The 26,216-nt window shown below is 39.4% G+C and overlaps 3 protein-coding genes across 3 annotated transcripts in view; 1 reads left to right on the top strand and 2 right to left on the bottom strand.

The window, feature by feature from the left end:
- The window catches only part of LOC149096503 (uncharacterized), a 26,415-nt gene extending 24,451 nt beyond the window's left edge, over nucleotides 1-1,964 (top strand). The window contains exon 8 of the mRNA XM_089280748.1: nucleotides 1-1,964. This exon is cut by the window's left edge and continues 2,709 nt beyond it. The gene's annotated coding sequence lies outside the window, so the exon portion shown is untranslated.
- The window catches only part of LOC110042910 (uncharacterized), a 2,915-nt gene extending 127 nt beyond the window's left edge, over nucleotides 1-2,788 (bottom strand). Inside the window, exons 1-2 of the mRNA XM_020748294.2 lie at nucleotides 2,642-2,788; nucleotides 1-577 (exon numbers count right to left, since the gene is read on the bottom strand). The exon at nucleotides 1-577 is cut by the window's left edge and continues 127 nt beyond it. Of these exons, the coding sequence (XP_020603953.2) occupies nucleotides 1-577; nucleotides 2,642-2,702 (638 nt within the window). The 5' untranslated portion in view covers nucleotides 2,703-2,788. The remainder of the gene's footprint in view (nucleotides 578-2,641) is intronic.
- A 923-nt stretch (nucleotides 2,789-3,711) lies between these two features.
- LOC110042906 (membrane-associated guanylate kinase, WW and PDZ domain-containing protein 1-like) lies at nucleotides 3,712-26,202 on the bottom strand. The gene is made up of 20 exons (XM_020748289.2): nucleotides 25,790-26,202; nucleotides 23,907-24,023; nucleotides 22,255-22,558; nucleotides 19,745-19,827; nucleotides 19,428-19,485; nucleotides 19,143-19,310; nucleotides 18,103-18,659; nucleotides 17,140-17,475; nucleotides 16,408-16,457; nucleotides 15,651-15,901; nucleotides 15,306-15,444; nucleotides 14,430-14,625; nucleotides 13,093-13,458; nucleotides 11,143-11,316; nucleotides 9,803-9,834; nucleotides 9,166-9,267; nucleotides 8,374-8,535; nucleotides 7,772-8,176; nucleotides 7,513-7,648; nucleotides 3,712-6,508 (listed from the first exon to the last, which is right to left on the bottom strand). Exons 1-20 carry the CDS (start codon nucleotides 26,106-26,108, stop codon nucleotides 6,414-6,416), a joined length of 4,050 nt encoding a protein of 1,349 aa, XP_020603948.2. The 5' UTR covers nucleotides 26,109-26,202; the 3' UTR covers nucleotides 3,712-6,413.
- Nucleotides 26,203-26,216: the final 14 nt, after the last annotated feature.

The following is a 26,216-nucleotide window of genomic DNA, read 5'->3' as shown; positions in this document are numbered from 1 at the left end:
ATGATGCTACTCAGGCTCGTTTTCAGGTTTTTCAGCAGGGCCTGCGCTCTTGAGGTCCCTCCTCCGGGAGACCCTCCGGCACTCGCTCCTATGTCCCCGATGACGTAAGCGAAAACATCAACACACACTCTGCCCTGGTTATCGCTTTCGGCCCAGTTCTTCAAGTCTTCGCCGAACCAGACCCTGAGCTCCATATAGGGGTGCAGATACAGCGGGTAGTCAAAGTTGGAGAAGACCAGCTCGTCAGAATGCTTATCGTCCACTACGGGCATGTTGTACCACAATCCTGATCCGTGCTTTATAAACTGCTGCAGGGGAAATATCACGTTGTCGTGTCTGTCGGTTATGATGACGTTCAAAGGGTATGCCTTAAAGGAGCTGTAACCATGGCAACCCCAGCGGCTGTTATAGGCGACGTCAGAGACGCACCTCACCTCGCCGCTTCTGTAAACAAGCTTCAGGGCACCGACGAGCATGCCTTGCGCACCTCGGTATATCACGTGACCTGGACGGTTGTTTCTGGCCTCGAAGCATACGGGATGGTGACCATAGTTGATTCGATACCAAGCAGCTTCGCCTTTAGAGAAATTCAAACAATGTGAGACTTATATTTTAAATCTAGGAAGAGTTACATCAAGCTGAAACATCGAGATCGAGATCGTATAAGATTCTCTTAGTTCTAATCAAGTTCACTGACTTATATGACCCAGCATCTTTAACGTGAAACTCGTCTACAACAGAACTTATTAAATATTACGCTATGCCACAATATCTTAAGGAATTTTTATGATGTACAAAATTACTTTCGAATTGAAGAGTATTATAAGGAATTTTAAATGTAGAAATAACATCAACTCGGAAAAATATCCGAATTCCAGATGGGATTTGAACCCACGACCCTCCGTGATCTAGCCGGACGCTCTAACCATTGAGCTACTGGAGGCAAGGGTGAAATGTGGGTCTTTGACTAACACCGCATCGCGCAGTCACACAGCCAAATGATGACTTGGGACATATGAAATCATGAACTGCACCGCGCAGTCACATTATGGAATACCAAAGATACAACCAACCACCTTTCAAAGTGAGCATTATAAGGAATTTTAATTTAGAATTAACATCATCTCGGAAAAAAAAAAAAGAAAAAAACGCGATGCGGTTTCAGTCAAAGACCCTCATTTCACCCTCGCTTACCAAAGAGTCTCAGGCAGCTCCAATGGTTAGAGCGTCCGGGTAGATCACGGAGGGTCGTGAATTCAAGTCTGGATTTTTTTCCAAATTGAAAAGTGAGTCTTAAGGTAGTGATGGAATCTCAGTTATTTAATGTTCGGCTATTCTCAGCTATCGCTTAAAATTTCAGCCCATTTCTCAGCTATCAGCTATTTGAGTCATTTTTTTCAGCTCAAAGTTAAAAGTTTGAACGTTCTCAACTAGCAGTTGAAATCTTTTCAGCTTCTCTAGATAGAAAACTCACAAAGAAGTAATATTAAACCGTACATAAACTAGGGATGTTACTACTTAAGGTGATTCCTTAGTATTGCATTGCGCATCCCTACTGCGCACGATTTTCGCGTCATTAGCGCGCACACATGAGCGCGTGCGCGTACAAAACGTAAGAGATTTCCCTCAAACTAAGCTCGATAGCGAAATAAATGCTCCTTTTGTCTTAAACGAGCAGGGTGACTCCGGAATTTTTTTTTTTTTTTTTTTTTTTTCAGGTATTTGCTAAGAACAGTCAAATAAAGAACATATTTGAGTAAGAAAAAAAGTTTGATAGTAGAACATGATTTTTCTTTTTAGAAAATAGTTCCGTACTGGGTGTATTTTGGCCAAGGCGAGGACTTCAAGCTAACCACGGAACTGTCCGAAAAGGTGCAATATTCCCACAACCAGGCAATCAAAAACGGCTTAAATGAAGCAATACTACTTATGTGAATAAAAGAAGCTTTACTTTCAAGATAAAATTGTGTGTCTTTCAAGTAAACAAGCCTTATTTCTGTTTGAAGGTGATTCGAAATTTTAACGCGCAACCAGTAAAAATACCCCATTTTAAGAGCCTGCTGATGCGTAAACAATCACGGCGACCCCATTTTTTTATTGCATTTTTTTAATGTTCATATCATGAATGTTAATTATGCCAAGTTTCAAAAAAAGTTTGATAGTAGAAGAATTTCAAGGGAATTACCTTAAGAATATTAACTAAAAAGGGATTCCTTATAGAAAGGAAAATGCACGTTTTGTGTTCCTGTGCAGCAATAAACGCGAATAAATAATTGCATTTTTAAATGCAATCCGTTTTCTATATATAAAAACCCGTCAGCCAAGGCAACGAGGCTTATTACCTAAAAAAAGGAAAGCGTTGCAACCGCAAATGTACAATGTCTTGACAAGAAATTTTTGATTTTATTTTTTACGTTGATTTACGTACAGAAAAGTAGAAGATATTTTGAATTTTGCGCTACAACCCGTCTTATGACACGTTTTCAAGATACATTTACTGAAATGCATGAAGAAAAGAATGGCATCTTCCGAATTGTGGTTGCTTACGAAACGTGGAAGAAAAGGAAAATTCCCGGCAGTGAAGTTTTAGAATTATGAATCTATGAACACGTTTAAAAAAAATATAACTTTCAAACCTCACCTTGAAATATCTGCCAGCATAAGAATGCAAGAAGGGCGGGTTTTACCAAGAACGATGTCATTTTCGAGTGATGGGATATGGGTTGACCGGCGATGTCTTCTCCTTTGTTTCAAGGACGTCTTTGAATGCGAGGACGAGTAGAAAATGTCACAATAACTGGTTATAATATTTGCAAAGGTGCTAATTTTCTTTATGAATCTAATAAGAATAATAAATACTTGATAAGTTTGTTTATAAAATTGATTTATCTGAAATAAACATTCTGTCGAGAAAGAATTAAGCAATGAGATGCCTGTATTTAAATGTTTCCTACAACTAAAGGCCGAACTTCACTATAATTCACTTTTTGGCTCGAAAATTTTTAAAAAATTATGTACATTTGAAGAGAGTTTGTACGAGCTTCTAGCTTCCTTCTTCAATTTCACATGTTTAAGAATTTTCAGCGTCAAGGAAAACATAATTTAAAATTGGTTCCGAAGTATTAATTTGTTAATATAGTTGCAGCTACGCAAACGATCATACGCCCTTAATAAATTAAAATAATCCTTAGATTAATTCTTAGAATTCAGTTAAAATCTAATTTTTCCTTACAATATCAACACACTGTCGAGACGACAGGTGATGAGAATTAAGAAAATTATTGACTAGAATAAATTTCCTTGATCAACGACCCAATTCCCAGAACCGACGTTAAAAATACAAGTGATCTTCTTTAAAGAGAATTTATAACTTAATCGCACAGCAAGACTGCGATGGAAGTGATGGAAAATAAACATTCTATTGCTATATTCCTTTTTGAAAACATTTTAAGTAAATGTGACCTCAATTGTGATAGCGACTATTTTGTAATAAGATAGTGTTAATATAATGCTGCAAATGTTTGTTTACGCGTGCTTAATCCTGAGGTATTAATTAAAAATCTAATCTCCAAAATGGAATTGTCTACAAATATCGTCGACGTATTTAGACAGCACTAAAATAATCAATCGAGTCATGCATAAATACTGAATTTTCTTTCGACTTCCTTGCGGGTATGATACTCGATCTTACAACTGTCCGACACGCTCGACTATGTGAACGGTTTCTTTATTTGATTTTTAACAAGTATGCATGTACAATCGTTTATCAGAAATTATTAGCTGGCACTAAAATATTCAATTTTACAATTTACAACTGCATATGTGAACACGGGGATTCTATGACAATCCTGGAACTATAGAAAACACAAAAAACATCCCGTCGCTAGACCACAATAGACCATTTCACAGTTGTCTGCTCAGTGACCTAGCCTTTGAATGGCAACGAGGCTGGAGGTGACCTCTTTTAGATACAGACCTCACTTCTTTTATTGTGCAAATCAAGTTGTTTTTATGTTAACTAGTTTGCATTTAGATGAGAAAAGCAGAGAGGTCTGTATCAAAGCAAGGTCACCTCCAGCCTCGCTTGCATTCATAGGCCAGGTAACTATGCACACAACTATAAAATGGCCTATTTGGCTACTTGTGCTACGGTTATTATGTAGGCAAGAGAGCATGAAGGGTAACAGAGAGTCACCCCTTCAAATAGGCCGGGTTTCAGAAATCTCAAGAGGGTCTAGAAAAAGCAAATTCTGTGACAAGCATTTTGCTTATGTTGACAGCCCAAGCTACTAAGCACGTATTTTTGTGCTCCACGAAAACATCTACGCAACACGCGTGCTAACGTTATCCGCGGAACTGGTACCATATCTAAAAATAACTTGTAATAAGGCCTATATGGTGAATTAACTCTCACTCTTCATCTTCTCTCGTGTAGGTATACTACACATTGTAAAGGTAAAAAGTTTTAACAATCCTTACATTGAAAATATCGCTTTAAATGCATCAATTAATTAATTACTTCATATTTCATCTAATTAGCTTACATTCACTCCGTCGGAAAATGCCTGCAAATCCACCAGTCATACACTATGCTTAAAATTAGTCGTGAAATATTCCATTTACCAACCTCATTCCACAATTAATGAACAACATAAAGTATGTCATAAAATTCCCTTAAAATATTGTAATTTCCTAATATCATAATTATTTATCTGTAATTGGTGTAATTGTAAATCTTGGCACCACAAACCCCTAATATCTGCACAAATCAACCCCAAGGCATGATAACACATTATAAAATAGTCAGCATGTAAAGCCAGATCTGATTGGTAAATCATCGTGCAAGCAACCAATTATACCATGCCCATATCAAGAATACTGTTTGGTTAACTAATAAACCACACCTGGAATTAATTATGCACTAATTCACTAAACAATCTTAATCTTGTTTTAACTTGTTTAATATTGGTGATAAAAGGGCATGACTACGCTGGCGGTTATTTTATTTAAAAAAGAAAAAAACACGTAGGGCGTAAAAAGAAAAAAAGCGAAAAACAAAACCCTAAATTGCATTAAAGGCGCTCTTGGGGCAAAACCAAGTCCGCACATGAGCTTGCTCTCCAGCGGTTATCACGCAAAATCACACGAAAACGAGACGTTTGAACTGCGAAGGTGCGACTGCAACCCGAATGTTCCCCGAATGCTCTCGGAACGCTTCGGCTCCGTGTCGGTTTATGCGCAAGTCGCCTGCTCAACCGTCTCAAGTACGTCCGCTCTCTGTCGTTCCTCAAGTGGTTCGCTTGTTATCATGCCTCAATCATTTAATAGAACTCATAATAACGACCTCATAAACTAGCCTACTTCACTAAGTAATGTGTGCAAACAAGCTGGAATCAATCACTCACACAGACCTTTTTCTCAGCCCAAATCGTTTAAAATCATATTACTGTCTATATTTATTACATTTAGTTAACATAATAGTAATCAACCGACATGTTTTCAACCTCTAGTTTGCGATCTTCCGTAAAATCGAACAATGCTACCATTTTGGACGACAAAATATATAGTTGGGGGAGAGGGGGTAAGGGGAGGAGAAGAAGGGGGGAGGGAGGGAGGGAGGGAGGGAGGGGGGAGAAACGGTTACTCAGCAACGAGGTTGGAATGCGCCGCACGCTCAAAAGCAAATGATTATTGGAAAAATCATTTCTTAAACATACTTTGGGCGTTGATTTAAACTAAAGACTATACAAAAGTTTCAATATAGACAAAGAAGATTAGTAATCAATCGGCCATTTTCGAGTTACCTTGTCCCTCTGTTTCACGAGGCCTTGTGCAAAACCTTTCTTTTGAAAATGTGTTTGATTTGAATCAAAGCCAACCTGTAGGCGAAACACATTACCATATGACTGGTTTTGCACAAAGACTCGGTTTGACACAGAGTAAAAAGGTAACTTGGAAATGGCTTATTGAAGAGGTGATGGCCCAAAAAGTGAAAAAAGAAGCCAGCAAATTTCTCACATACTATTTCCTTAAACAACGGGTCCTCAATTGAAAACTCTTTTGCTAAAAAAAGACAAACAAAATACACAGCGAAGGCAAATCCCTCACCAATGTATACACAAAGTGTCTTAAAGACGTATGGTCAAAGATTAAAAGTATGTTATGAAATATGTACAGAGCAGTTAAAATATCACAATTAAATACGGGGAATATCTACCGGTCAAGAAATCGGCGACAAATCACGAATTTACAGCCGAAAATACCCATCTATGATAAAATATCTAATAAGATATGGAAATTATCAACTTACAATTACCATAAAAACTTTAAGGTATCATAAAATAGTTTTATCTACGAAAACAATTTTGCACGATTTTCAGCTCAAGTGAAAAATTACGTCGTGCGACTATTCATTACTGGTACATGGTGTTGTAAGAGGGATTTTTCCAGGTCGCCCGCGGTAGGCTTCCGCCCTTTGTAATGCTCTGTCCGCCATTTGGAATACCATCTATAAAAAGAAACGAAACAAATCAGGCCTGATGTCACGTGAGACGAGCACGCGACAACCACGTGACGACAGAGTGGCAATCACGCGACTTTCGATACTTAGGCTTATCCAAGGTTTGTGCAGGTTACAACGTCCAGGAGTATTTCTATTCCTTCTGGAATATTTCTATTCCCCCTGTTAGTTCATCGTAGTTTACTCTCCAGCATTTTTGTCATATTTCCTAAACATTTTTGCCGTCAGGTATCGCGAGCGTGTTACGCAAGCCTCGTTATATGATAATGCGAGACAACACGAATTTGTATGGGAATGCAACTAACTAAGGCCCCATCCACACGTATCCGGATATTTTTGAATCCGCAAATTTTTCTTTCCGGATTCAAAAATTTCCCTGTCCACACGTAGCAAATATATCCGGATTCGCTGCCGAATTCGCCGGATGCGTGTGGACGGAAGCCGTCTCCAGAAAGAAAAAGTCGCGGATTTAAAAATATCCGGATAGTTGTGGACCGGGCCTTATTCAGTAGTCGAAAATACGGGGAAGAAATACAATAACATACCTTTCCACGCTCTCCAAAATTCAGCCTCTATATATTATTCCTCGGGAATGATATATAACAACAGCGAATCTAAAACTTATGGAAACCGCTTTAAGACGGCCTGGGCACACAAGAAAAGACGTTTTAACTGCATTTGTTTCCCTTATTTCCTAAAATTCCCATAATTATAAACTACCTTGTTTTGACATGTCATATACGACGCTCACGAAAGGACTTTTTGACACCTCTGATACTCCTGGTCTACGAGAGGCACTGTGAGAGAAATTGCCTTGCACAAGAACACAACGGAATGACCCCAGCCAGGGCTCGAACCCGGACCGCTCGATCCGAAGGCCGGCGCGTTATCCATCACACTTCCATCTGTCGTCATGGCAAGAAAACGTTTCAAGTTCAGAGTGAAGTTTAGTCAAAATGTTTTACCGCTGACTGCAAATTCATAAGGCTTACCGTGGTAAACAGGTTTGTTAGATCTGTGAATCAAAAGGCGAACTCTGTTGCCGCCGCTCTTGATCAGGGCTATTGCTTCAGCGTGTGGAATATTCTCTGTACTCCTTCCATTGATTTCTAAAATCTCGTCTCCCACCTAGAGGAACGTGCGACAGAAAAACAAAACAGCATGAAGACATTGAGATCATGGCAATGGGCGTAATGCACAAACAAAGATGTGACTTTGCACAATACAAATATTTTGAACTTCTTCACTTACCCTGAGCCTGCCATCTCTCTCAGCTGCACCTCCTTCAGCCATGCGCAATACAAATATCGGTAGGTTCAACTCTCTTCCTCCTCTGATACTGAACCCATACCCTTGGTGGTCTCGACCCAGTTCTACCTCCATTGTCTGGAACCTCGACTCTCGCTCATCTCGCATCCCTCCCGAGTAATTCTGGGAAGGTGGGGGTGGTCTGGAGGGAATTTCAGGGTTCGATCTTCTGCGTATGTCGCTTCTAACGGCATTAACACTGTTTTCTTTTCGTGCCATGAGCACTCTTTCTCGCGAGGGCTTGGGGGCGACTCTAGGGGGAACTTTTGGCGGTAGTTGTGAATTGTGGTTTTGTGTTCTGGGAAAGCTTTGAAAACGGCTTTCGACTCTTGTACGGTCCGGAAGAACCTGGTAATGAAAAGAACAAAGTAAACATGCAACTTGTATTCCCTTCCAAAAAGTCAATTTATACTAATGTATATTAACTTATACTAATTTATACTAAGTTATACTAATTTCTTCTAAATTATACTAATTTATCTCTTTAACGCAATAAAGTGTATTTCACGAAGTAAAATCAAGAATTAAAATACTGTTTTTTCTACCTGTTCTGAATATGCGTTATCCCTATTCCACTGGTCAGCGTCTCTTCTAGTGTTTGTATCACTTCCGTAAGTGTTGTTTCTTTTAGGAATATCCGAATTGTGATTCAGTGTTCTAGGATAGCTTTGGAAACGGCTTTCATCTCTTGTACGATCCGGCAAAACCTGGCAAAGAAAAGGGCAAAGTAATCAGGAAATTTTCAGTCCGTTCCTATAAGACGATTAATACAATCTTTTTTAATGAGAGTATTGTTTTTCCGTCCGAGGCTGAATATTCTTATTTTTCTGCCGATTTTAAGCTGAAAATATTCTTGCGAATATTCTTAGATTATAGCGCGTGACATTTCTGTTTTCGAATGTAGTTTTGGAGCCAGCCTGCGGGCGTTAAAGTCTAATATGACGCACATAACTTCTCGCAGAAGTGTTACTAGCATCGAACATACGGCTAGTGATGTTTTTCTTGTTTTTTGGCTAGTTTTGCTGTTTAAAGAAGGGAAGAATTTTATACGTTTCTTTTTTATTGTATTTACATATTTTCAACGCACAAAATTATATTCTTTTCAGAGTCTTCGCCTCGGGTTTCTTCTTAAAATATTCTTTAAATTTCGCAAATTTCAGCCTCGATATTCTAGACTTATAAATTATATTCTCATAAAAAAGAAAGTGTGTAAACTTTCTCAAAGTCTGCTTTCTACGCTAAGAAGAAATCTACTATGGCAGGTTAATCCTCATTTAAGCAATTTATTTAGAAGTGTTTCACGAAGTCAAATCAACATTAGCAGAACTGTGTTCTACCTGTTCCGAGTATGGCCTGTCCCGGTTCCAATGGTCAGCGTCTCTTCGTCCGTCTCTTTCACTTTCATAAGTGTTACTTGCTTTAGCAATGTCCGGTACACTCTATGTAAGACGGCACAGAATAACACATTACTTCATAGCACGAATGAATGAAAACATTTTAACCGTCACGGCTGTTATATCGCGTTTAAATAAGTATTGCCTAGAGCTCGCCATCATCTTGCTCTATTGTGTTGCAATACAAAGGAAAAAAAAACGCGAATATTTCGTGAAAGTCAGGAAATATCAACGAAAAAGAAAACACATAATGACAAAGAGATTTCAAATTTTACTACACTGGCAAGTTTGACTTCTTGGCAACCTGTCACAAAATCAAATTTGACAAACTGTAATCCACTCCTATCCTTGTAATCCTGTACTTCCTCTCTCAAATACTTGTCTGCTTCGCTCTGTAGAGTCTTTTCTTCCAATTTATTTGTATATTTGGTGGCATTTGGTGCATGTAATAAAGAAATTAAGGAGGAGAACTTTTGATAACCAGGCGGGACACGAGCTCTAAATTAAAACCATTTCAAACTAATACTCTTACTCTAAGAAATTGTTGGTACTTTTACAATGTAATAAACTGTTTACTTACCATTCGAGATAATTTTTTAGCTTCAGTGTTATCTGCGTAAAAGAACAAACCAAGAAATAAACGAATCACGTGGTGCTAGCGTTCAAAAATGTCTTCAAAGTCCATACCACTGTAAATGATTGACAAGGAGGATACAATCAAAGAAATTGACTGCTCTCTTGTGATATACCGCAAATTATTGGCCGAATGATCTGAACTTTCGGCATAGATAACAACAATAACCTTTAGGCTAGGGAATATATAATGAAAAATCAATTCACGAGCGAGATATTTACAGTATGCCACGAATAATAATAATAAAATAACAATAATAAAAGATTTATTTATACTGAAAAAAAAAGAAAAAAGATCAGGGAATTCAATATAAAGACGCTGGTATGAACCGGTGACCAGTACATAAAATACAATTCACTTTTAATAGAAGTTAAGGTAAAAGTGAAATAAAAAACTACTAAATATGTACAAAAACCTATGCACTACATTTGTGTTGTGCCTTATCTAATTCTATTAAAAAGGTAAAAGTTTTAATTTTAAAAATTCCTAGCGTGCTAAAAGCACGCCGGTCTTTGGGGAGTTCATTCCATTCCTTTGCAGCAGCATACCCCAAAGTTGACCAGTTAATCAGTTAACTCATAACAACATTTCATCAGCGAAGACAATTCCTAGAACTCGAAAGCCTGAAATCTCTCTATTCAAAGGTTAGAGAGTGGTTTGTAGACACTCGCAATGCTATCCTAAAATCCTAGACAAAACTAAACGAGACTAACAACTCTTTCGTGTTGAAGATATCCTAGTTATCAAAACAGAAAAAAAAACACCCCCTCCCCTCCCCTCCTCGGGCCGAGCCTGCAATTGTAGTAATCAAAAAGTTATAGAGATACAGACACAAATTGATCAATTTAGGGACGGATGGGTGGGTGGGTGACAAATTTAGCTTAGGTCTCAAATTTTGCGCAAGAAAGAAAGCGTCTAATTCTCGTAAAAATTGGCCACATATTGTAGTTGTAAATAGCCACATAAATACTAGTTATGGAACGCTCGCTCGTGATATATCGTGGAATATCCCACGAGTCACTTGAATTTTCTCGGTACACACTCTCGCCTAAGGGCTGGTGTGTATACAAGGAAGAGATATGTGACAAGTAGGATATTCCCTGGTGTACTACGAGAGAGTGTTTTATGACTATTTTCAATGCCACAGAAAATGCAGTGGTCAACACAACCAATGCAACATACGCGCGGAGCATGATGGGAAGGTTCCATGTAATACCGTCGAATAGACAAGAGAGTATTCTGATTGGCTGTATTTTCTATGACATGATATAAAAAGTAGTATTTACCCAATGGAGGTTGCTGAGCAATTCTAAGCGTGACAGTTCTTCCAGATTGTTTAATAGTGTCCACAATATCACTGTGATGTACACCGTCAATACTGACGTTATTTACCGCAACGAGACGATCGCCCACGTGCAGCTGACGACAGCGATCGGCAGGACTGCCTTGAATGATACGACCTGTTAACAAACAAGAGACACGTGATTAAGGCGTGATCGGAAGGTACCTTTGATCCCCGCAAAACTGAAAAACTTAAATGTCAGAACAATAAGCACTTAATGACTGGCCCCAAGGGAGACAATGAGTTTTGCTTCCCCGAGACCCTTAATGTTCCCCAAGGCGGAGCCGAGGGGAACATTGAGGTCTAGGGGAAACAAAACTCACTGTTTCCCGGGGGACCAGTCATTAAGTGTTTTGTTATACCTCCCAACTTAAAAATAGAGAAAAACTGCGAAGAAATCGTTTGCTTGACACCGACTGGCTCACAAATTTGCCGCGGTTTCAAGGAGCACGACCTGACCACGTGCGAGTCGAAAGTTCAAGTTGTTGTTTCCCTAGGGAGTTAGTGAGTTTTGTTCGCCCTAGGGAGTGAGTGAGTTTTGACCCACGACACGTGACACATTCTCCTCCAATCGAAAAACGTATTTGAGCTGGGAGGTATAACAAGAAGATTTATTTACCCGTGAAACATGGAAGGGTTGTGTCCTGGTGTACCGGTACACAGAGGGAATAACCATTGTACTCCTTTCTTTACGAACCTTTGTTTAGCTGTTGAACATTGTTGGGTCTTTTGTATCGGTTCTTGTCAACCGGTACACGAGGACAGAACCCATAGAAGAGCTCTGATGAACTCGATATAAAATCAAAATTACGATAAAAACGTTCGCTGGCTTAAAAATTTCCAAAAGAACATGAACTTTCGGCTGTTAATCTACAGCCTTCGACGGATAAAAAATGGAATGCAAAATGAAAAATATATGCAAGAAAAGGCGAGATAAAAATAATAAGAACAAAAGCAAAGTAAAAATGTGTAAATTGGTGACTATTATTTAAAAAGAATACTATACCAGTATAGTATAGTATAGTATAGTACAGTACAGTACAGTACAGTATAGTATAGTATAGTATAGTATAGTATAGTATAGTATAGTATAGTATAGTATAGTATAGTATAGTATAGTATAGTATAGTATAGTATAGTATAGTATAGTATAGTATAGTATTTATCATTTTGCATTTCATTTTTATCCGTCGAAGGCTGCAGATTGACAGCCGAAAGCTCAAGTTCTTTTATGAAATTCTTTTGCCAGTGAACGTTTTTATCGTAATCTCGATTATGCCTCATCCAGGCTGCGCTTCAATCTTCAATCGATGTAAAATGTTTGTATGTCAAGATCAAAATGGAAACGGAGTGCTGGTTTTCGTGGATGGTCCTCGTTCAAATCCTCCACCACCCCTCCACCCTACTTCTATCTGGATTTGTTCTCGGTAGTCTCGAGTTCAACTCCTTGACCGCGTTGTGTAAATAGCCAACTAGTTGGCCTCCTACCAGTTGGGGTCCTTAATTGCAATATTTGTAATGTTTATTTATTTACAGTATCCCAAATTAGTACAAAACAGTGCTAAATACATCTGACACTTGAATAATGTTATTTACTATTTATTTTTTACTATTATTATTTCTCAAGCCTAGTTCATACTAGCGACATAACGAGATAAGATGGACGTTATGTTTGCAGTGTGAACATCCAGACACTGACATAGCAACATAATAGCGACATGACAGCATAAACATAACGGTATCAGGAAAAAAGACTTTCCTTGTTTTCATGTCGCTGTTCACATTATTGACACAAGCAATTAAGGCGTTATGTCATTCTGTCGTTTATGTCGTTATGTCGCGAGTGTGGACTAGTCCTAAGCGATTATGTCGTTGTTTGTGAGCCAGGCCTTACCTATGGTTGGTCCAGTCTTCTGAACTGATGACAAGATTACAAAACCAAACGACTCGTTGTCTTCCTTTTCCAGTGTGATGTCGCGATAGTACGTGGGGCCCTGGGGCTCAGCGTTTGCGTCACTCTCACTCACGCTCCTGTTCCGTTGAGATGACTTCCCACCGGCCGTCAAGATATCCCCAGGGGTAGAATGAAAGCTCCGCATTGAAGACGTTTCCTCCTGATCGGGGTACGGTCTCCTCCCGTACTGGTTAAGATTCCCCATGGATTTCGACCCCTCCCTAGCTTTGATTCCCCCCAGGGCCCCTTCGGAGAGTTCCGATGATGCCGATCGGGAACGACGCATCATACCCGAGGACGACAATCCTTCGGAAGCAATGATCGGAGGGTTAAAATAATTAACTAAGTTTAACATCTATCCTTAATAAGTTACCTCCGCAGGAGGACAAATCAAATACTAAAAAATTCGTCAGCTCAAAATTGCGTGTTTTCGGGCGTTTATACTAGTAAAAAAGTCCATACGTTTCAAGTCTACTGTCCCTTCATCAACGGAAAAATCACAGCAGTCCTGAAACGTATCGACATTTTCATCAGTCTTAGCGTCCAAGAAAACAATCAGTTTTGAACTGTCAATATTATTACAGAGGCGCTACACTGTTTCTAGCTCTATTGAGATCTCAAACGCTACATTTTGAAATCTTCTATAAGCGGACTTCATTGTTAAACGGATTGCACTCTTACAACAGTTTTGTCAAGTCTCGATTATAAATTTTCACTTTGATAAAATTAAACTCCTAAAAGTACAACGTAGTCTAGATAATCGAGAATGTGGATATAAACATCATTGGAAATATGAATCTAAAGGAACTAAATAATTTAGGTTCGACAGTGTGAATTGTAGTTACAATTCACAATCGATATACTGATATGAAAGAAAGATTTCTTTTCAATCGAAGGTACAATTGTAGTAAGGTAAATTGGCAAGCACTAGCTTGATGATACAAATAGTTTTGACAAACAAAACAAACGTTTTAAACTATGCAATGTTCTTAGGAAAAAGTAAATTTCTGTTTGTGTGAAATTTTATTTTGTCCAGATTCTTAGAACGACAACGAGAATTCGAAGCTAAAGGATCCAAATGTAACAGGACCGTTTCAAATCCCAATTCTCCCCATATAATGCCAAATGCTTGTTTTAATGACAGATCAAAGAATTAAACGTTTCATCAAGATCATATCCCCTAAGTCTTATTGATATATTCCTTAATTCTCATCACCATTTACTTGAAAATGTATCAACAAGATAAGGAGAAACTAAAAGTTGATCAAATCACTTACTTTCTGATCTTGCGGGGTTTCTATGGATACCCAATGTGACCTCACCAGCTAAAGCGGCGTTACCCATGAGTGAGATCACGCGGCGGTGTGTGGATCCAATTACGTTCATTCCATCCACGTAGTGAATTTCGTCCCCACGCCGGAGATCACCGTTCAGGTCGGCAGGTCCCCCCCGGACGATTGTACCTACGGCCACCTATAGAAAGAAACACCATTAATTTCAAGGATATTAGACACTTCATATATAGACTTACCTTGAGAAAAAACTTGGCCGAGCGGGGGAATTAAGAGTGGTTTGCGCTCGCCAATACGCCGAGTTACCTCTTTCAGAGGAGTGCCTCTGTTTCAAAACGAGTCTTCGTGCAAAACCTTTCTTATGCAAATGAGTTTGATTTGCATGAAAATGAACCTGTAGGCAGAACTCATTTTCATATGAATTGTTTCACACGTAGACTCGTTTTGACACAGAGGAAAAAGGCAACTCGGGAATGGCCTATTCGCGCGTTACGCAATGACACTTTGATATAAAAACGGGAGGAAAAAGAACGTGTTTGGAGACTAATCCATTCTGAGCACTGGATAAATGACAAAAAACTCTGTAACTGTAGCTATACTGTACCTAATCAGGATTAAAGGTAGCCAATCCTGTGACGCAAATTTTACCCACGTGAACAGCCCAAGCGACTTTACATGCACTTTCATACTCCCCGAAAACATCCACGAATCGCGCGCGGTAAGATAATCCGCGGGAGCATTGGGTACTATGTCTTGAAATAATTTAAGGGACTACCTTGAGAATAGAGCCTATATTGGAGACGATCTCTCTTACTCTTTAACATAACAGCATTTGTACCCCTCACCGCTTTCCCCCCTTACCTGAGTCCCCTCCTCTTGACCGCCAATAATACGGAAGCCAAAGCCCATCTCGCCTCTCTGAAGGTGAACAGTGAAATTAATGTCGTCTGGACTTGCCGGGGGAGGCTCCACTTCAGGTATATTCAAGTTTTCCATTGACCTGAAAAACCGGTTTCCAATCTTTCAGTCAAAATTGAAAACGAAAAAATGACTACGAAGCTAGCAAAGCCTATTATGATCTTGAGAGTACAGTACCGCTCAAAAGTAAGTCACTAACAGTTACTCAAGGTACTTCTAAACATTCACGCTGTTAACTATTTTAATTAGCTATCACCAGTAACCGAACAAAAGCATTTAAAAGTTTACCTCCTGGCCGCATTAGCAACAGCCTTTTTGAGTGAAGGATAAGAATTGAACAAGGCCTCAGAACTTTTGTCCAAAGTTGGTTGACCAAGCCTTCGGTTCTCGTACCCAGTCTCCTGGTTTCTTGTGCTTTCTCCAGTAGTTGCCAGGTTCCCCGTGCTTCCATGTTCCACCTGCCTGTACCCCACGTGGTTTGAACCCATCACGGGGGTGGACTTTGGACGGGCAACTCTCGAAACGATAGGCTCAGGCTCCTAGAAAACAACGGTAAAAGATGAGTAAAAACAATTCTAGACTGATGACACAAATGTTTTTCCTTGCATTTCACTCAATTCTTCCTTTCCTTTTCAGGCCAAAACATGCCATACGGATGATGTCACTCCTTGTGGTTTTTCTGATTGGCTCTTGCTCAAGTTTGAATTTTCGCGCGCACATAACAACCAATCAGATGTTAGTGTGCAGCTACTGTACGTGATAAGCTCAGAAATTCATTGCAAAACAAAACAAAACAAAACAAACATTTCTTGATTTATCTTGCCAGCAGAGTAATAGGCCATAACTTCCGAGTTACGTTGTGCCTCTGTTTCAAAACGAGTCTTAGCACAGAACCTTTCATATGAAAATGAGTTTGATTTGCATGAAAATGAAATTTTAGGGGAACACATTTTCTTATGAATGGTTCTGCACAAAGACTCTTTTGACACAGGCAAAAGGTAACTCGGAAATCTCCACTTGATTAACAATCAAGCAGTTTAGTTACCTGTTCTCTTCTTCCAAATGCAGGGCTGTTCCTCAGTGGTGTTGGAATTCCTGTAATTAAATGATTTAATTAACGTTAAATTCATCACAACATAGAGAGGTTACTACAGTCAAACTGAAATTGTTGTGGAAACTGCCTAACATGAATTACCACCCAAACGAAAAAGTAAAAAAGTTACAAAGTTTCCTGAGAGGTTTGCAACATTGTTAGTTTTCAAAAACTGTTGTTTTTAGTAGCAGTATTGTATTCTTTAACGCTATTGGTTCGTTCACAACAAATGTGGTCACCCATTGTTCTCAATTACATGTATTGTAATGTTTTGACTGGCTAATTTTGTTCCAAGTGGCCCAGTTGAAATAGTTATACCACAAGGAATCCAGGAAGTCAGACTAAGGGGTGGTCAAGGGAGGGTTGAGGGGGAGGGAGAGGGGGAGGGAGAGGGAGAGGGGGAGGGGTCAGGGGTGAGGCAGACATACGCGTCAATTTTGGATGTCAAACCAGCTTCTGTAGCGGAGAGCAGTCAGGGGTACTACAGTGTACTAGTTCCATGAATGGAATGTCTGTCAACTGCAGCCTGGTCAGGTTGCCTTAACAATTCACAGGTACCCATTTGCACTCCTTGGCTGAGAGAGAAGTACTGTGAGAGTAAACTGTCATGCCCAGAAGTTACACAACACTTGCATTCCAAAACAACAGACTTGCCATAAGGCTAGAGTTGTTCGTGGGACTTACCTCCCCTCTGAACTCTAATAAATGCTTCTTGTCCCTTAGGGCATTCCTTCAGGATGTTCACAGCCTCATTGTGAGTACAGCTCCGGATCATTCGCCCATTTATCTCCACTAAGATGTCACCTTCTTGTAGTCCTTGACAACGAGGAGCATCTAAAATCTGTTTCACTTTTTGCCCATATGGACTGTCCGCAATGGTGAAACCAAACCCCATTGGACCCTTCACCACTGGGACCGTTAGAAGCTCTGGGGAGCTTCGTGGAAGAGTGTTAGTTGTTGATGTGCGTGGGAAGGCTGATGTTGTGTGGGCGGCAGGGGCAAATGGAGATTCTGGTGGCTCTGAAGGAGAGATTTAGAAAAGAAATAGCCTCTTTCAATGCAGTGGTGATCTAAAAGTTCACTTTTATAATCCAACCTCTTCATATGAAAATAAACTGTTGGAAGACATTGGCATTTATTTGACAGAAATGTGGTATTAAAGAATTGGTACTAAATTGTTTTAATTAATAAGTGATTTGGGTTTCAGCTCTATACGACATCTACAGAGGCAGTAAAAGATGATCAACACCACCATCATCTGCTCTAAATAAGAATCTGCTCTTTTCAAGTGAGAGGTGGTACATGAAAAAAATTACGATTTTTGTTTTCAACTTGTCAGGCATGCATAGTACATATATGTATGGCAACATTTGCTTCACACAGTATTTTCCTTTTGAAAGTTTACCCATGCACAATTTTTGGGAATTGTCACTTCCCCCAACCCCTTGGTTATTACTAATAGTCCACACTAGTCCAAAAAAAATCATAACTTTTTAGTTGGATGCAAAGATATATTTCCTATTTTTTCAGATTGTTATATGTGAAAGTTTCCTTCAATCTTTTCGGACGACATTGTAAATACTGACCACATAAATATTATCTATATTCAGGTTACAAACAGGTTTATGGTTTGTACCATACATGTACCTTGTGAACTACTCCACTTATTCATTGCCTGGCCATGGGGTGGAGGATAGGTTGGAAACACAGGGCTGTTCTCTTCTGAAGATCGTGGCAGTGGTGATTCTGAGCCAGGGGACGGTCCGTGCACCACGGTATAGGAGCCGATTGTCTCCACATTGGGATCATCAGGGTCAAAGGGCAATGGATATCCGCGAACAACCTCCAACTCAACACTCTCTCCTGATGGCATGGCCTGGAACATGCTCACCACATCTTGATGACTGCGGGACAACACAGACATTCCATTCACTTTCGTCAAAGCATCACCCATTCTCAGTACGCCGTCTTTTGCAGCAGCACCATCAGGTACAATACTCTTGATCTGCAGCAGTTCTCCGACTTGATCTCCACCCACGATAGTGAAGCCAAACCCACGTAAGCCTTTGTGCAGTTCTGTTGTTATAACCTCACCTTGCAGTTGTTTACCATCGATGGAGTACGGGTAAGTTCTAGGATGATGGTTTGAGCTGTCATCTGAGTATGCTGGAGGAGATGGCTGAGAAAACTCCACTTCTGGCCACCTAGGGAGCAAACAGGTTTGCGAATTAAATACTAGAAAACATCTAAAACAGCACAAAATTTTGATATTAAAAATTTTGTAAACCTGCTCTGGTGCAGATACAGGATTTTAGGTTAGGGGATTTGAGAAGGGGACTGCCAAGGGGGTTCCAGGGGCATCTTCCCTGGAAAAATTTTTTAAAATTGAGGTCCTTGGAAATAGGATTTCCAGCATTCTGAGGCCAAGTAAAGATGTCATAATGTTTCATTTTTTAATTTAGAGAACCCCCCTAGATCCGCCCCGGCCACTGAGTGGTCAACATTTTTCTTATTACATCCATCACCATAACTTAAGAAAGCTTTGTAAATCTGGTGCCAGAATATCAAGACAACATCTACATTAACATAATTATATCTAACAGTTTTTGTTATTCTAATCACTTGTTTGCTTAACAATGTACTCGATAATGTAAGGAGATATTACTGTTAATATTGATCACACAGACCTTGACTGAGCCTCTGCTTCTTGTGCTTTGGCCAACGCCGCTGCTGACTGAAATGAAGGCGGGCCTTCATGGGGCGGGGGTGCAGTAGAGTATGACATGTTACTTGAATGACTCTGTCGTCTGCGTGCTTGCACAGGATTCTCAAACTGAGTCTTTCTGTTGACATGGCTATAAATCAAACCAAACAAATATTCATGAAATTCATTGTGCTAACCACTTAGTCAATGGTATTTCTCTTGCGAACTGGATTCAAGATCAGCATCTTTTGTCGCATCACACACTTACTCTATGTAATATGTTCCATACTTTGGATCCTCAACTCTTTCCCATCCATATGGTAACTCTGCAAACAAATGGGCATTTAGTTAATTAAATAAAAATTTAATCATTATTTAATATCCATTTATAATTTATATTCAATACATATGTATGCTGCAAATGTAGCACTCCAAGCTGCAACCATTTTTGTCCCCATAGCAAGTGACATTTGGCAACTAAATTTTACGAACAGGTCGCCAATTTGGCAACTAGTGCAGTACAAAAGGCCGACTGCTCAACAACAAGGTTCTTTGTGGAATAATAAATGGCAGTTGCACACTTACCATCATCGTCACACTCATCAACTGTAGCCTTCTTGACCTGCGCCAATCTTGGGTCAACCCATTGAGTCGTACCAGTGCTGTGACTAGAGTAAGTCAAGTACATAACAAAACAAGAAGATCTGTTAGATCTTATAACCGCGCTTTTAAAATTGAACTGTTCGCTTAGCACTACCGTCGGAACGTAGTGCACATTCCAAAGCAGTCATTGATGATTCTTTTCTTACTGTAGACATCACATCACTTGATCAACACAAACTGTATTATTGCACCATCAGTGGTAGCCGTTGACAAATCTCCGATGACTTAATGGTCTTAATCTAGAACTTTCTTCGGGATATGTATGGGCATGAACGATATCAACGACACAATAATAACACTATTAACAACAGCTTTCTTTCTTAAAAGTCATGATTAAATTTAATTGGTGTTTTCCACGAGTAAAGGGCTAGCAAAGTAGTCACACAAGTCATAAAAAAACCCTATCCCGACTGATGTATCGATTTTGGTCACTCCAGTGACCACAGATTGAAAACGTGACAGAAAATTGGCGTTACTTTTGATTCTCACCGAATTTGTCGTATCCCCCCCCTCGGGAGAATTTTGTTAAGTTAGCTAATTTAGTATGCAAGCCACCGTAATGGCGGTCGCCGCCGGCGAAATGTTTATTTGCTCAAAATTGGGGCAAAATCTTTCGGAGATGGAAATCAGGACATTTGTAAGGATACAGAAAGTAATTTGGGACCGGTTGCTGGCTTCTAAGGCTGAATTTATCCAGAAGTAAGCTGTATTTTCGTTTTCGTGTTGAAAGCCACTCGATGAAATATTATCGGCTTGTTCTGCTGTCTTGTTCTGTTTTTTCTCTTTGTCGTTTTTGTAGCCCGCCGAGGCCAGTCTTTCGTCTAAATCAGTTGAAAAAGGTTCGAAAAAGATGTTCCCATTCAAGTTTAAACTCTCAGGCGATAATTGTGGAGTTTTTTGGCCAAAACGTCGGCTTTGTTATGTTCGTGTTTTTCAGTTGCTATGGGCGACCATTGCTTCCTTTGTTAGGACAAGTCTGGGAAGTGAGGTCACAAAAAAATTCTAATTAATTCTGGTTTTGTTCGATTTCGCTGAAATTTTAACACGATAAAGCTGGATTGTTAAGGAATAGATTTACCGCCTGCCGATGTGTGGTAGCTATTAACGCTGAAGTGTTATATCGCTTCGAAGTCAGGGTTTTGAAGAGATTTTTTTGCAACATGTGGGTTCGGCGTGATTTTGTAATCTGAGGGTTCGGTTGACCCCGAAGGAAAAAATATCCGGAAAAGGTCATTTCATCGACGATTCAAACAAATATAAATATGTATATGTTCCGAGCTAAATTTCTGGTGAAAAAATATAATTTTTGACGAGCGCTGGGTTTTTAATTTATTCCCGCGAAAGATGAGATTTATTGTTTCAACAGCTTTTGGCGAGTAAACATCACAGGTTGCCTGACTCAAAATTTGGCCGAGTGGAAGCTTGGGTCTGCTCGCACCGAAGTCGAAAAAAAAAAAACCACGGGTAAACCATGAACCGCGCTCGGCCCATGGCCGCGCGGTTAATGATAGTTAGTATTTAGTAATACTAAGCCTTGATAGTTAGTATTTAGTAATACTACATGTAAGCCTTGATAGTTAGTATTTAGTAATACTAAGCCTGAAATATGTAACATGCTGGACTTGGTGAAACTAAAGGTGTGGTTTTCTTTGGGGCAGAGGGATAGGGATTTAGAGTTCAGCTAGAAGCTACATTGTATCATCAGATGATAATCTTTCAAGTCACTCTGGGGCAGATACAGGATTTTAGAGGGGGAGGGGAGGGGGCTCAAGATAAGGACTGTTGAAGGTGGTCCCCTGTTAGCTGTAGTGGGTTCCGGAACATTTTTAAAATCGAGGTCTTCAGAAATAGGATTTCTGGAATTCTGAAACCAAGTCAGCATGTTATAATGTCTCAATTTTTTAAAAAAAATTAAGTTCAACCCCCCCTCCCCCCCCCCCCTACTAAACCTCCCCTAGATCCGCCCCAATCATTGCCATCCAGGTTTTTTGGTGTTCTGTAAGCACCACATTGTCAACTCTGCGAAAAAGCATGGTGTAGATTCAAACCCATGACTATCAGAGACCATCTTGCTACAAGTGTCTCTGACATCACTCTTATGTGGTGAATCACATTCACCAGCCAAAAATACAAATAATTTTTAATATTGATTATATTTGATAATTAAAAATATTTTGCCTAATAACCAAAAATATGACTGCCTGTATATAGAAAATGAATTTGCCCAGCCTCTTGATTACTCCACAAAAACATCACTTTTAATTAGTGGCCTGTGCATATTTGGAACTATGGATCTTATTACTTTGTGCACGCCTGCTTCACACAAAGTCAACATGATCTGCTGTGTGCATGTGGTCCACTAGCTGGATAAGTTCAAGCTAAGTTGTACAATTCTAGTAAGATGTCATCATGTACCGATAAGTAAAACTTACTCTATAAAATACTTGACATTATCTTCAGTGAAAGCAATTTCCCAGTTGGATGGAAGTGGTCCCAGATTGTCTTCTGATCTTGATCTTCCTCCATTTCTCATTGTGTCACTCTTGCCTGGTACATATATCATGTTATCAGGCGGCAGGGGTTCCCTTGGAGGTTTTGGAGTACCATAGTGATTCCCTCCATAAATTCCGCTCTCAAGGAGATTGCCGCTTCTTTCTAATTTTATGAACTCCTCCAGAGAAAGGAAGACATAGTCTACCCCTGGTATTTCACCATTTCTTGGTGAGCGTGTTGTGCCTGTGGGGCAATATGTAATAATATCATCAATTCAAATCTATTAATATCTACCTTTTTAGACAACTTTTTATATGCAGCTACTATGGCATATGCATGCTCATACACTGTACATGTACAGTACGTACTACTTGAGTCACGTAAAAATCTCATACATCCTTTGTTGTGTAACATCATATGTATGAGCAGGGTTGTAGCTAAGAAAATAGTCTCTTGGATAAGATTTTCACTGAGCCGGTCATCATTTTTTGCGAGAGACCTGGACCAAAATTTTCCTCCCCAATCTTTCACAAAGTCTTGAATGCGGGGCTACCAAGCTTCGTGTTTACAAGATGGTGGGGACATGTTGGACACGGAAAGAGAATACACTACGCATGTGCTCAAAACAAGATTTTATTTCAATTACTTTACTTGTTATAGTGCCACCGATACTCAAGGTAGTCAGAAGTTCTAGGTTTGACCTTGACAAAACAATCAGTACAGTAAGCTTTTTGCACATGCGGTCAAATTGTACCCTTTAGGTAGGTCTTTTTACCTTCAGTGTCTGTTGCATGAAGAAACTCAAAGTGTTTTTATTCCCCCTTGGATGGGACACTAGCCCATCACAATGTTATTCCCACCATATTAAATTTGGCAGCACCCATTTCTACAGCCTGGGGAGAGAGAAATACTATGAGAGTTAACTGTCTTGCCCAAGAACACAGCAACCTTGCTGAGGGCTCAAACCCGTTCCGCTCAAACTGGAGCCCAAACATTAACTATAAAGCTACCCTGGAGGTACCTGTCCAGTGTGTGTTTTAAACCTCTATTTCTGTCATGATAATATTCACAATCTTTTTCAATTTTTCAATTTTTTGCAAGTTCAAAAGACGGATGGTTAGCCATCCAATCTGCCCCCTGGCCCCTTAATCCAGCCCGGGGAGGATATGTGAAAGTGAAGGCAAAGCATGCAACACTTTGCACAATTTAGGCTTTTTCTACTAATTACGTAATCAGTCACTTATCATTAAAGGTAGACTTCTCTATGGAGTTGCTAATGGCATATATGTAATTTGTTCTTGACATGCCTAAAATGCATAAAATAAATAAAATATAATAAATAGGAACTTCCAGTGGCACATCCCCACACTGATGCTCTTCTACTGGAGGAAAACCGGAGAACCTGGAAAAAACCCTCGGAGCAAGGACAAGAAGCACCAACAAAATCAACCCACATATGATGCTGGCTCCAGGATTTGAACCGAGCCTTGCGCATTGGTGGGAGGCGAGCACATTAATGGTGGAAAGCAAGCACTAGCATAACAGCAATGGCTACAACACAATTTAGCAACAGAGAAACTTAGCTACTCACAAGGTACTGTCCTGTTGTAGAGGTTTTCTCGTATAGTTTGCTGTAATTCACTGTCAATGGAGGTCTTGTCAAATTTCGTGGAGAGATAATTCTGCAAGTCCCTTGTGATTTGGTCTCCTGCCAAAAAAAATTACTGTGTGTAAATTTATGGTTAGCTTCCCTGAATGCTGATGCAACTTAGATGAACAAAATTTAAACTCATCAACAATCAATGAGCTTGGGGAATGGAGCCTGAAAGGATGGTGGAGCCCAAGAGTAAACTAGTGTATGTGTAGGGGTATCCATGACAACCGTGTGAGCGGCAACCACCAGGCACTGTCACACTGAAAAAAACAGTGGAAACACAGGATACTTACCACATACTTACCATCAACACAAAGGGGGATGGGTGGGCTGGAAGAAAAGCTAAACGAGAACTGTCCAGCAGTGAAAGTCACGTTGAATAATTTGACATCCGAAGCTGAGATGAAAAATACAGGCACCCCTGCAAAATCCCCCATCCATCCGATACTCACTCCGGGGGAGACTGCTGGCCAACAATCTTGTTTCGTGTTTAACTTAGCCTAAATTACATGTACATTTAGCTACATATAAGAGTTTGCTTTGGAGAGTATTGTATGTTGTTGATGTCCTGATTCTTGAATTATTTGCACAAGGAAAATTGAAAGTGATAGGAAGGAAACCTGACATTGATAGCCTTAATCACTGTTTATAAAAATTCACACTTTTGGCAGTGTAGTCTTGCAAGCGAAAATAAATATCTTACTCACTAATGTCAATGCCATTTGTAGCATTGTTTATGCTCTAAAAGTTAAACAAATCTAGAGAGATTGGATCATTCACATGCACTTTCCAAAGAATTAAATTACTGGTTGTATGTTGACTTAAGTAAGTGGAAAAACAGATTAACGTGTCCTCGCCTGGTCATCAATGTTTAGAAAGATGCACTATACATTATACAGCCAGCTTATGATCAAAAACAACAAATTTTAACAATGGTAGAATAAATGGTTTCAATAGTTCCCGCTACAATCACAGTTTAATTCATCTTGAAATTAAAATAATATAAAATGCTTTCTGCTTTGTAATCTAATAGTAGAAGTGTCATTTGGGCTAGTTGATACCCAAATGTACATGTTACAAGCTTTATGTGAGCTTACATTTACACAATAATATCTTACTAAGTAAGGAAATAATGATTTTTAAAAAAATAATACTGATATTCAAGACCATTCAACAACAATGAGATGTCTACAATATCATAATATAAGTTTGGATCACAACCTTTGCCATATTTTTAATGTTTTCCTTTCTTACTAGCAACTTATGTAGCAAAAGTTCAACTCCCTTGAAAGAAGTTAGTGAAACTTCCCATAGTTAAACTATTCTTTGTTGCAGCACATTGTCAAACCTGGATTGGAAGACTGAGTTCAATGACCTTCATTATATTAGCGACACCTCAGACCGAAATATTATATGCAATCATCACTTTTTTTACAAGACCTTGATCAAACAAAGCATAAGATTTCAATCTATCAAATCACAAGTAATGATTTTAACACCATAAATAATGATACACGGGTTGAATTTAACTGTTTAAATTCAGATAAAATCAATTCATAGCATTCCTTCGACGTGAGTGCGTGATGCCATCGGAAAGATATTTCATCCTACATTCCAATTAAACTTTATTAGACATGGACTGTGGGATTCCGTTAAACTAACGGTATCAACGATTCATTCAGTGTCTCGTGTTACAAGAATCCACCAGTTAAGATTGATATATGCTGTGGTTAACACTTATGGTGGTTGTAAACTAAGTAAAAGATATTTTAAAGAGATGTATCTTTGCATGTTTGCGCAAACATTTTATTAATCCCTACCTTGTTTAACAGTGTGTAGCGTTACAGCTTCATTCGAACTCTTGATCAAAGGCAAAACATCGAATTGAGTATATCCAGCAACTTGCTTTCCATTTATTTCCAAGACGATGTCTCCCTGATGGATCCTTCCCCGTTTGTACCTCAGTCTATCTTGTCTGACTTCCCCGATGCAGATAAATTCGCCATTTTCTGCACCACCAACGATGTGTAAGTTAAAGTTCCCAGTGGAACCTCGAAGAAGGACGCATTCGTGAACGTTTTGCGACCAATGCCTTCCTTTACGAGGTAAGGAATTTCGCAAAGGATGAAGATTCGACATTCCCGGACAATCAAGAAGCTTGATTTAAAGGATAAAACATCTCAATTTCTACCAACCATCGTTGAACTGAATTATAAACAGTGACTCAAAGACGCTCGTCAACTGCGC

Source organism: Orbicella faveolata, unplaced genomic scaffold (genome assembly GCF_042242905.1).
Source record: "Orbicella faveolata isolate gen_17 unplaced genomic scaffold, um_ofav_v1 contig_48, whole genome shotgun sequence".
Lineage (NCBI taxonomy): Eukaryota > Metazoa > Cnidaria > Anthozoa > Scleractinia > Merulinidae > Orbicella > Orbicella faveolata.
This window is presented reverse-complemented; position numbering and strand designations above follow the sequence as displayed.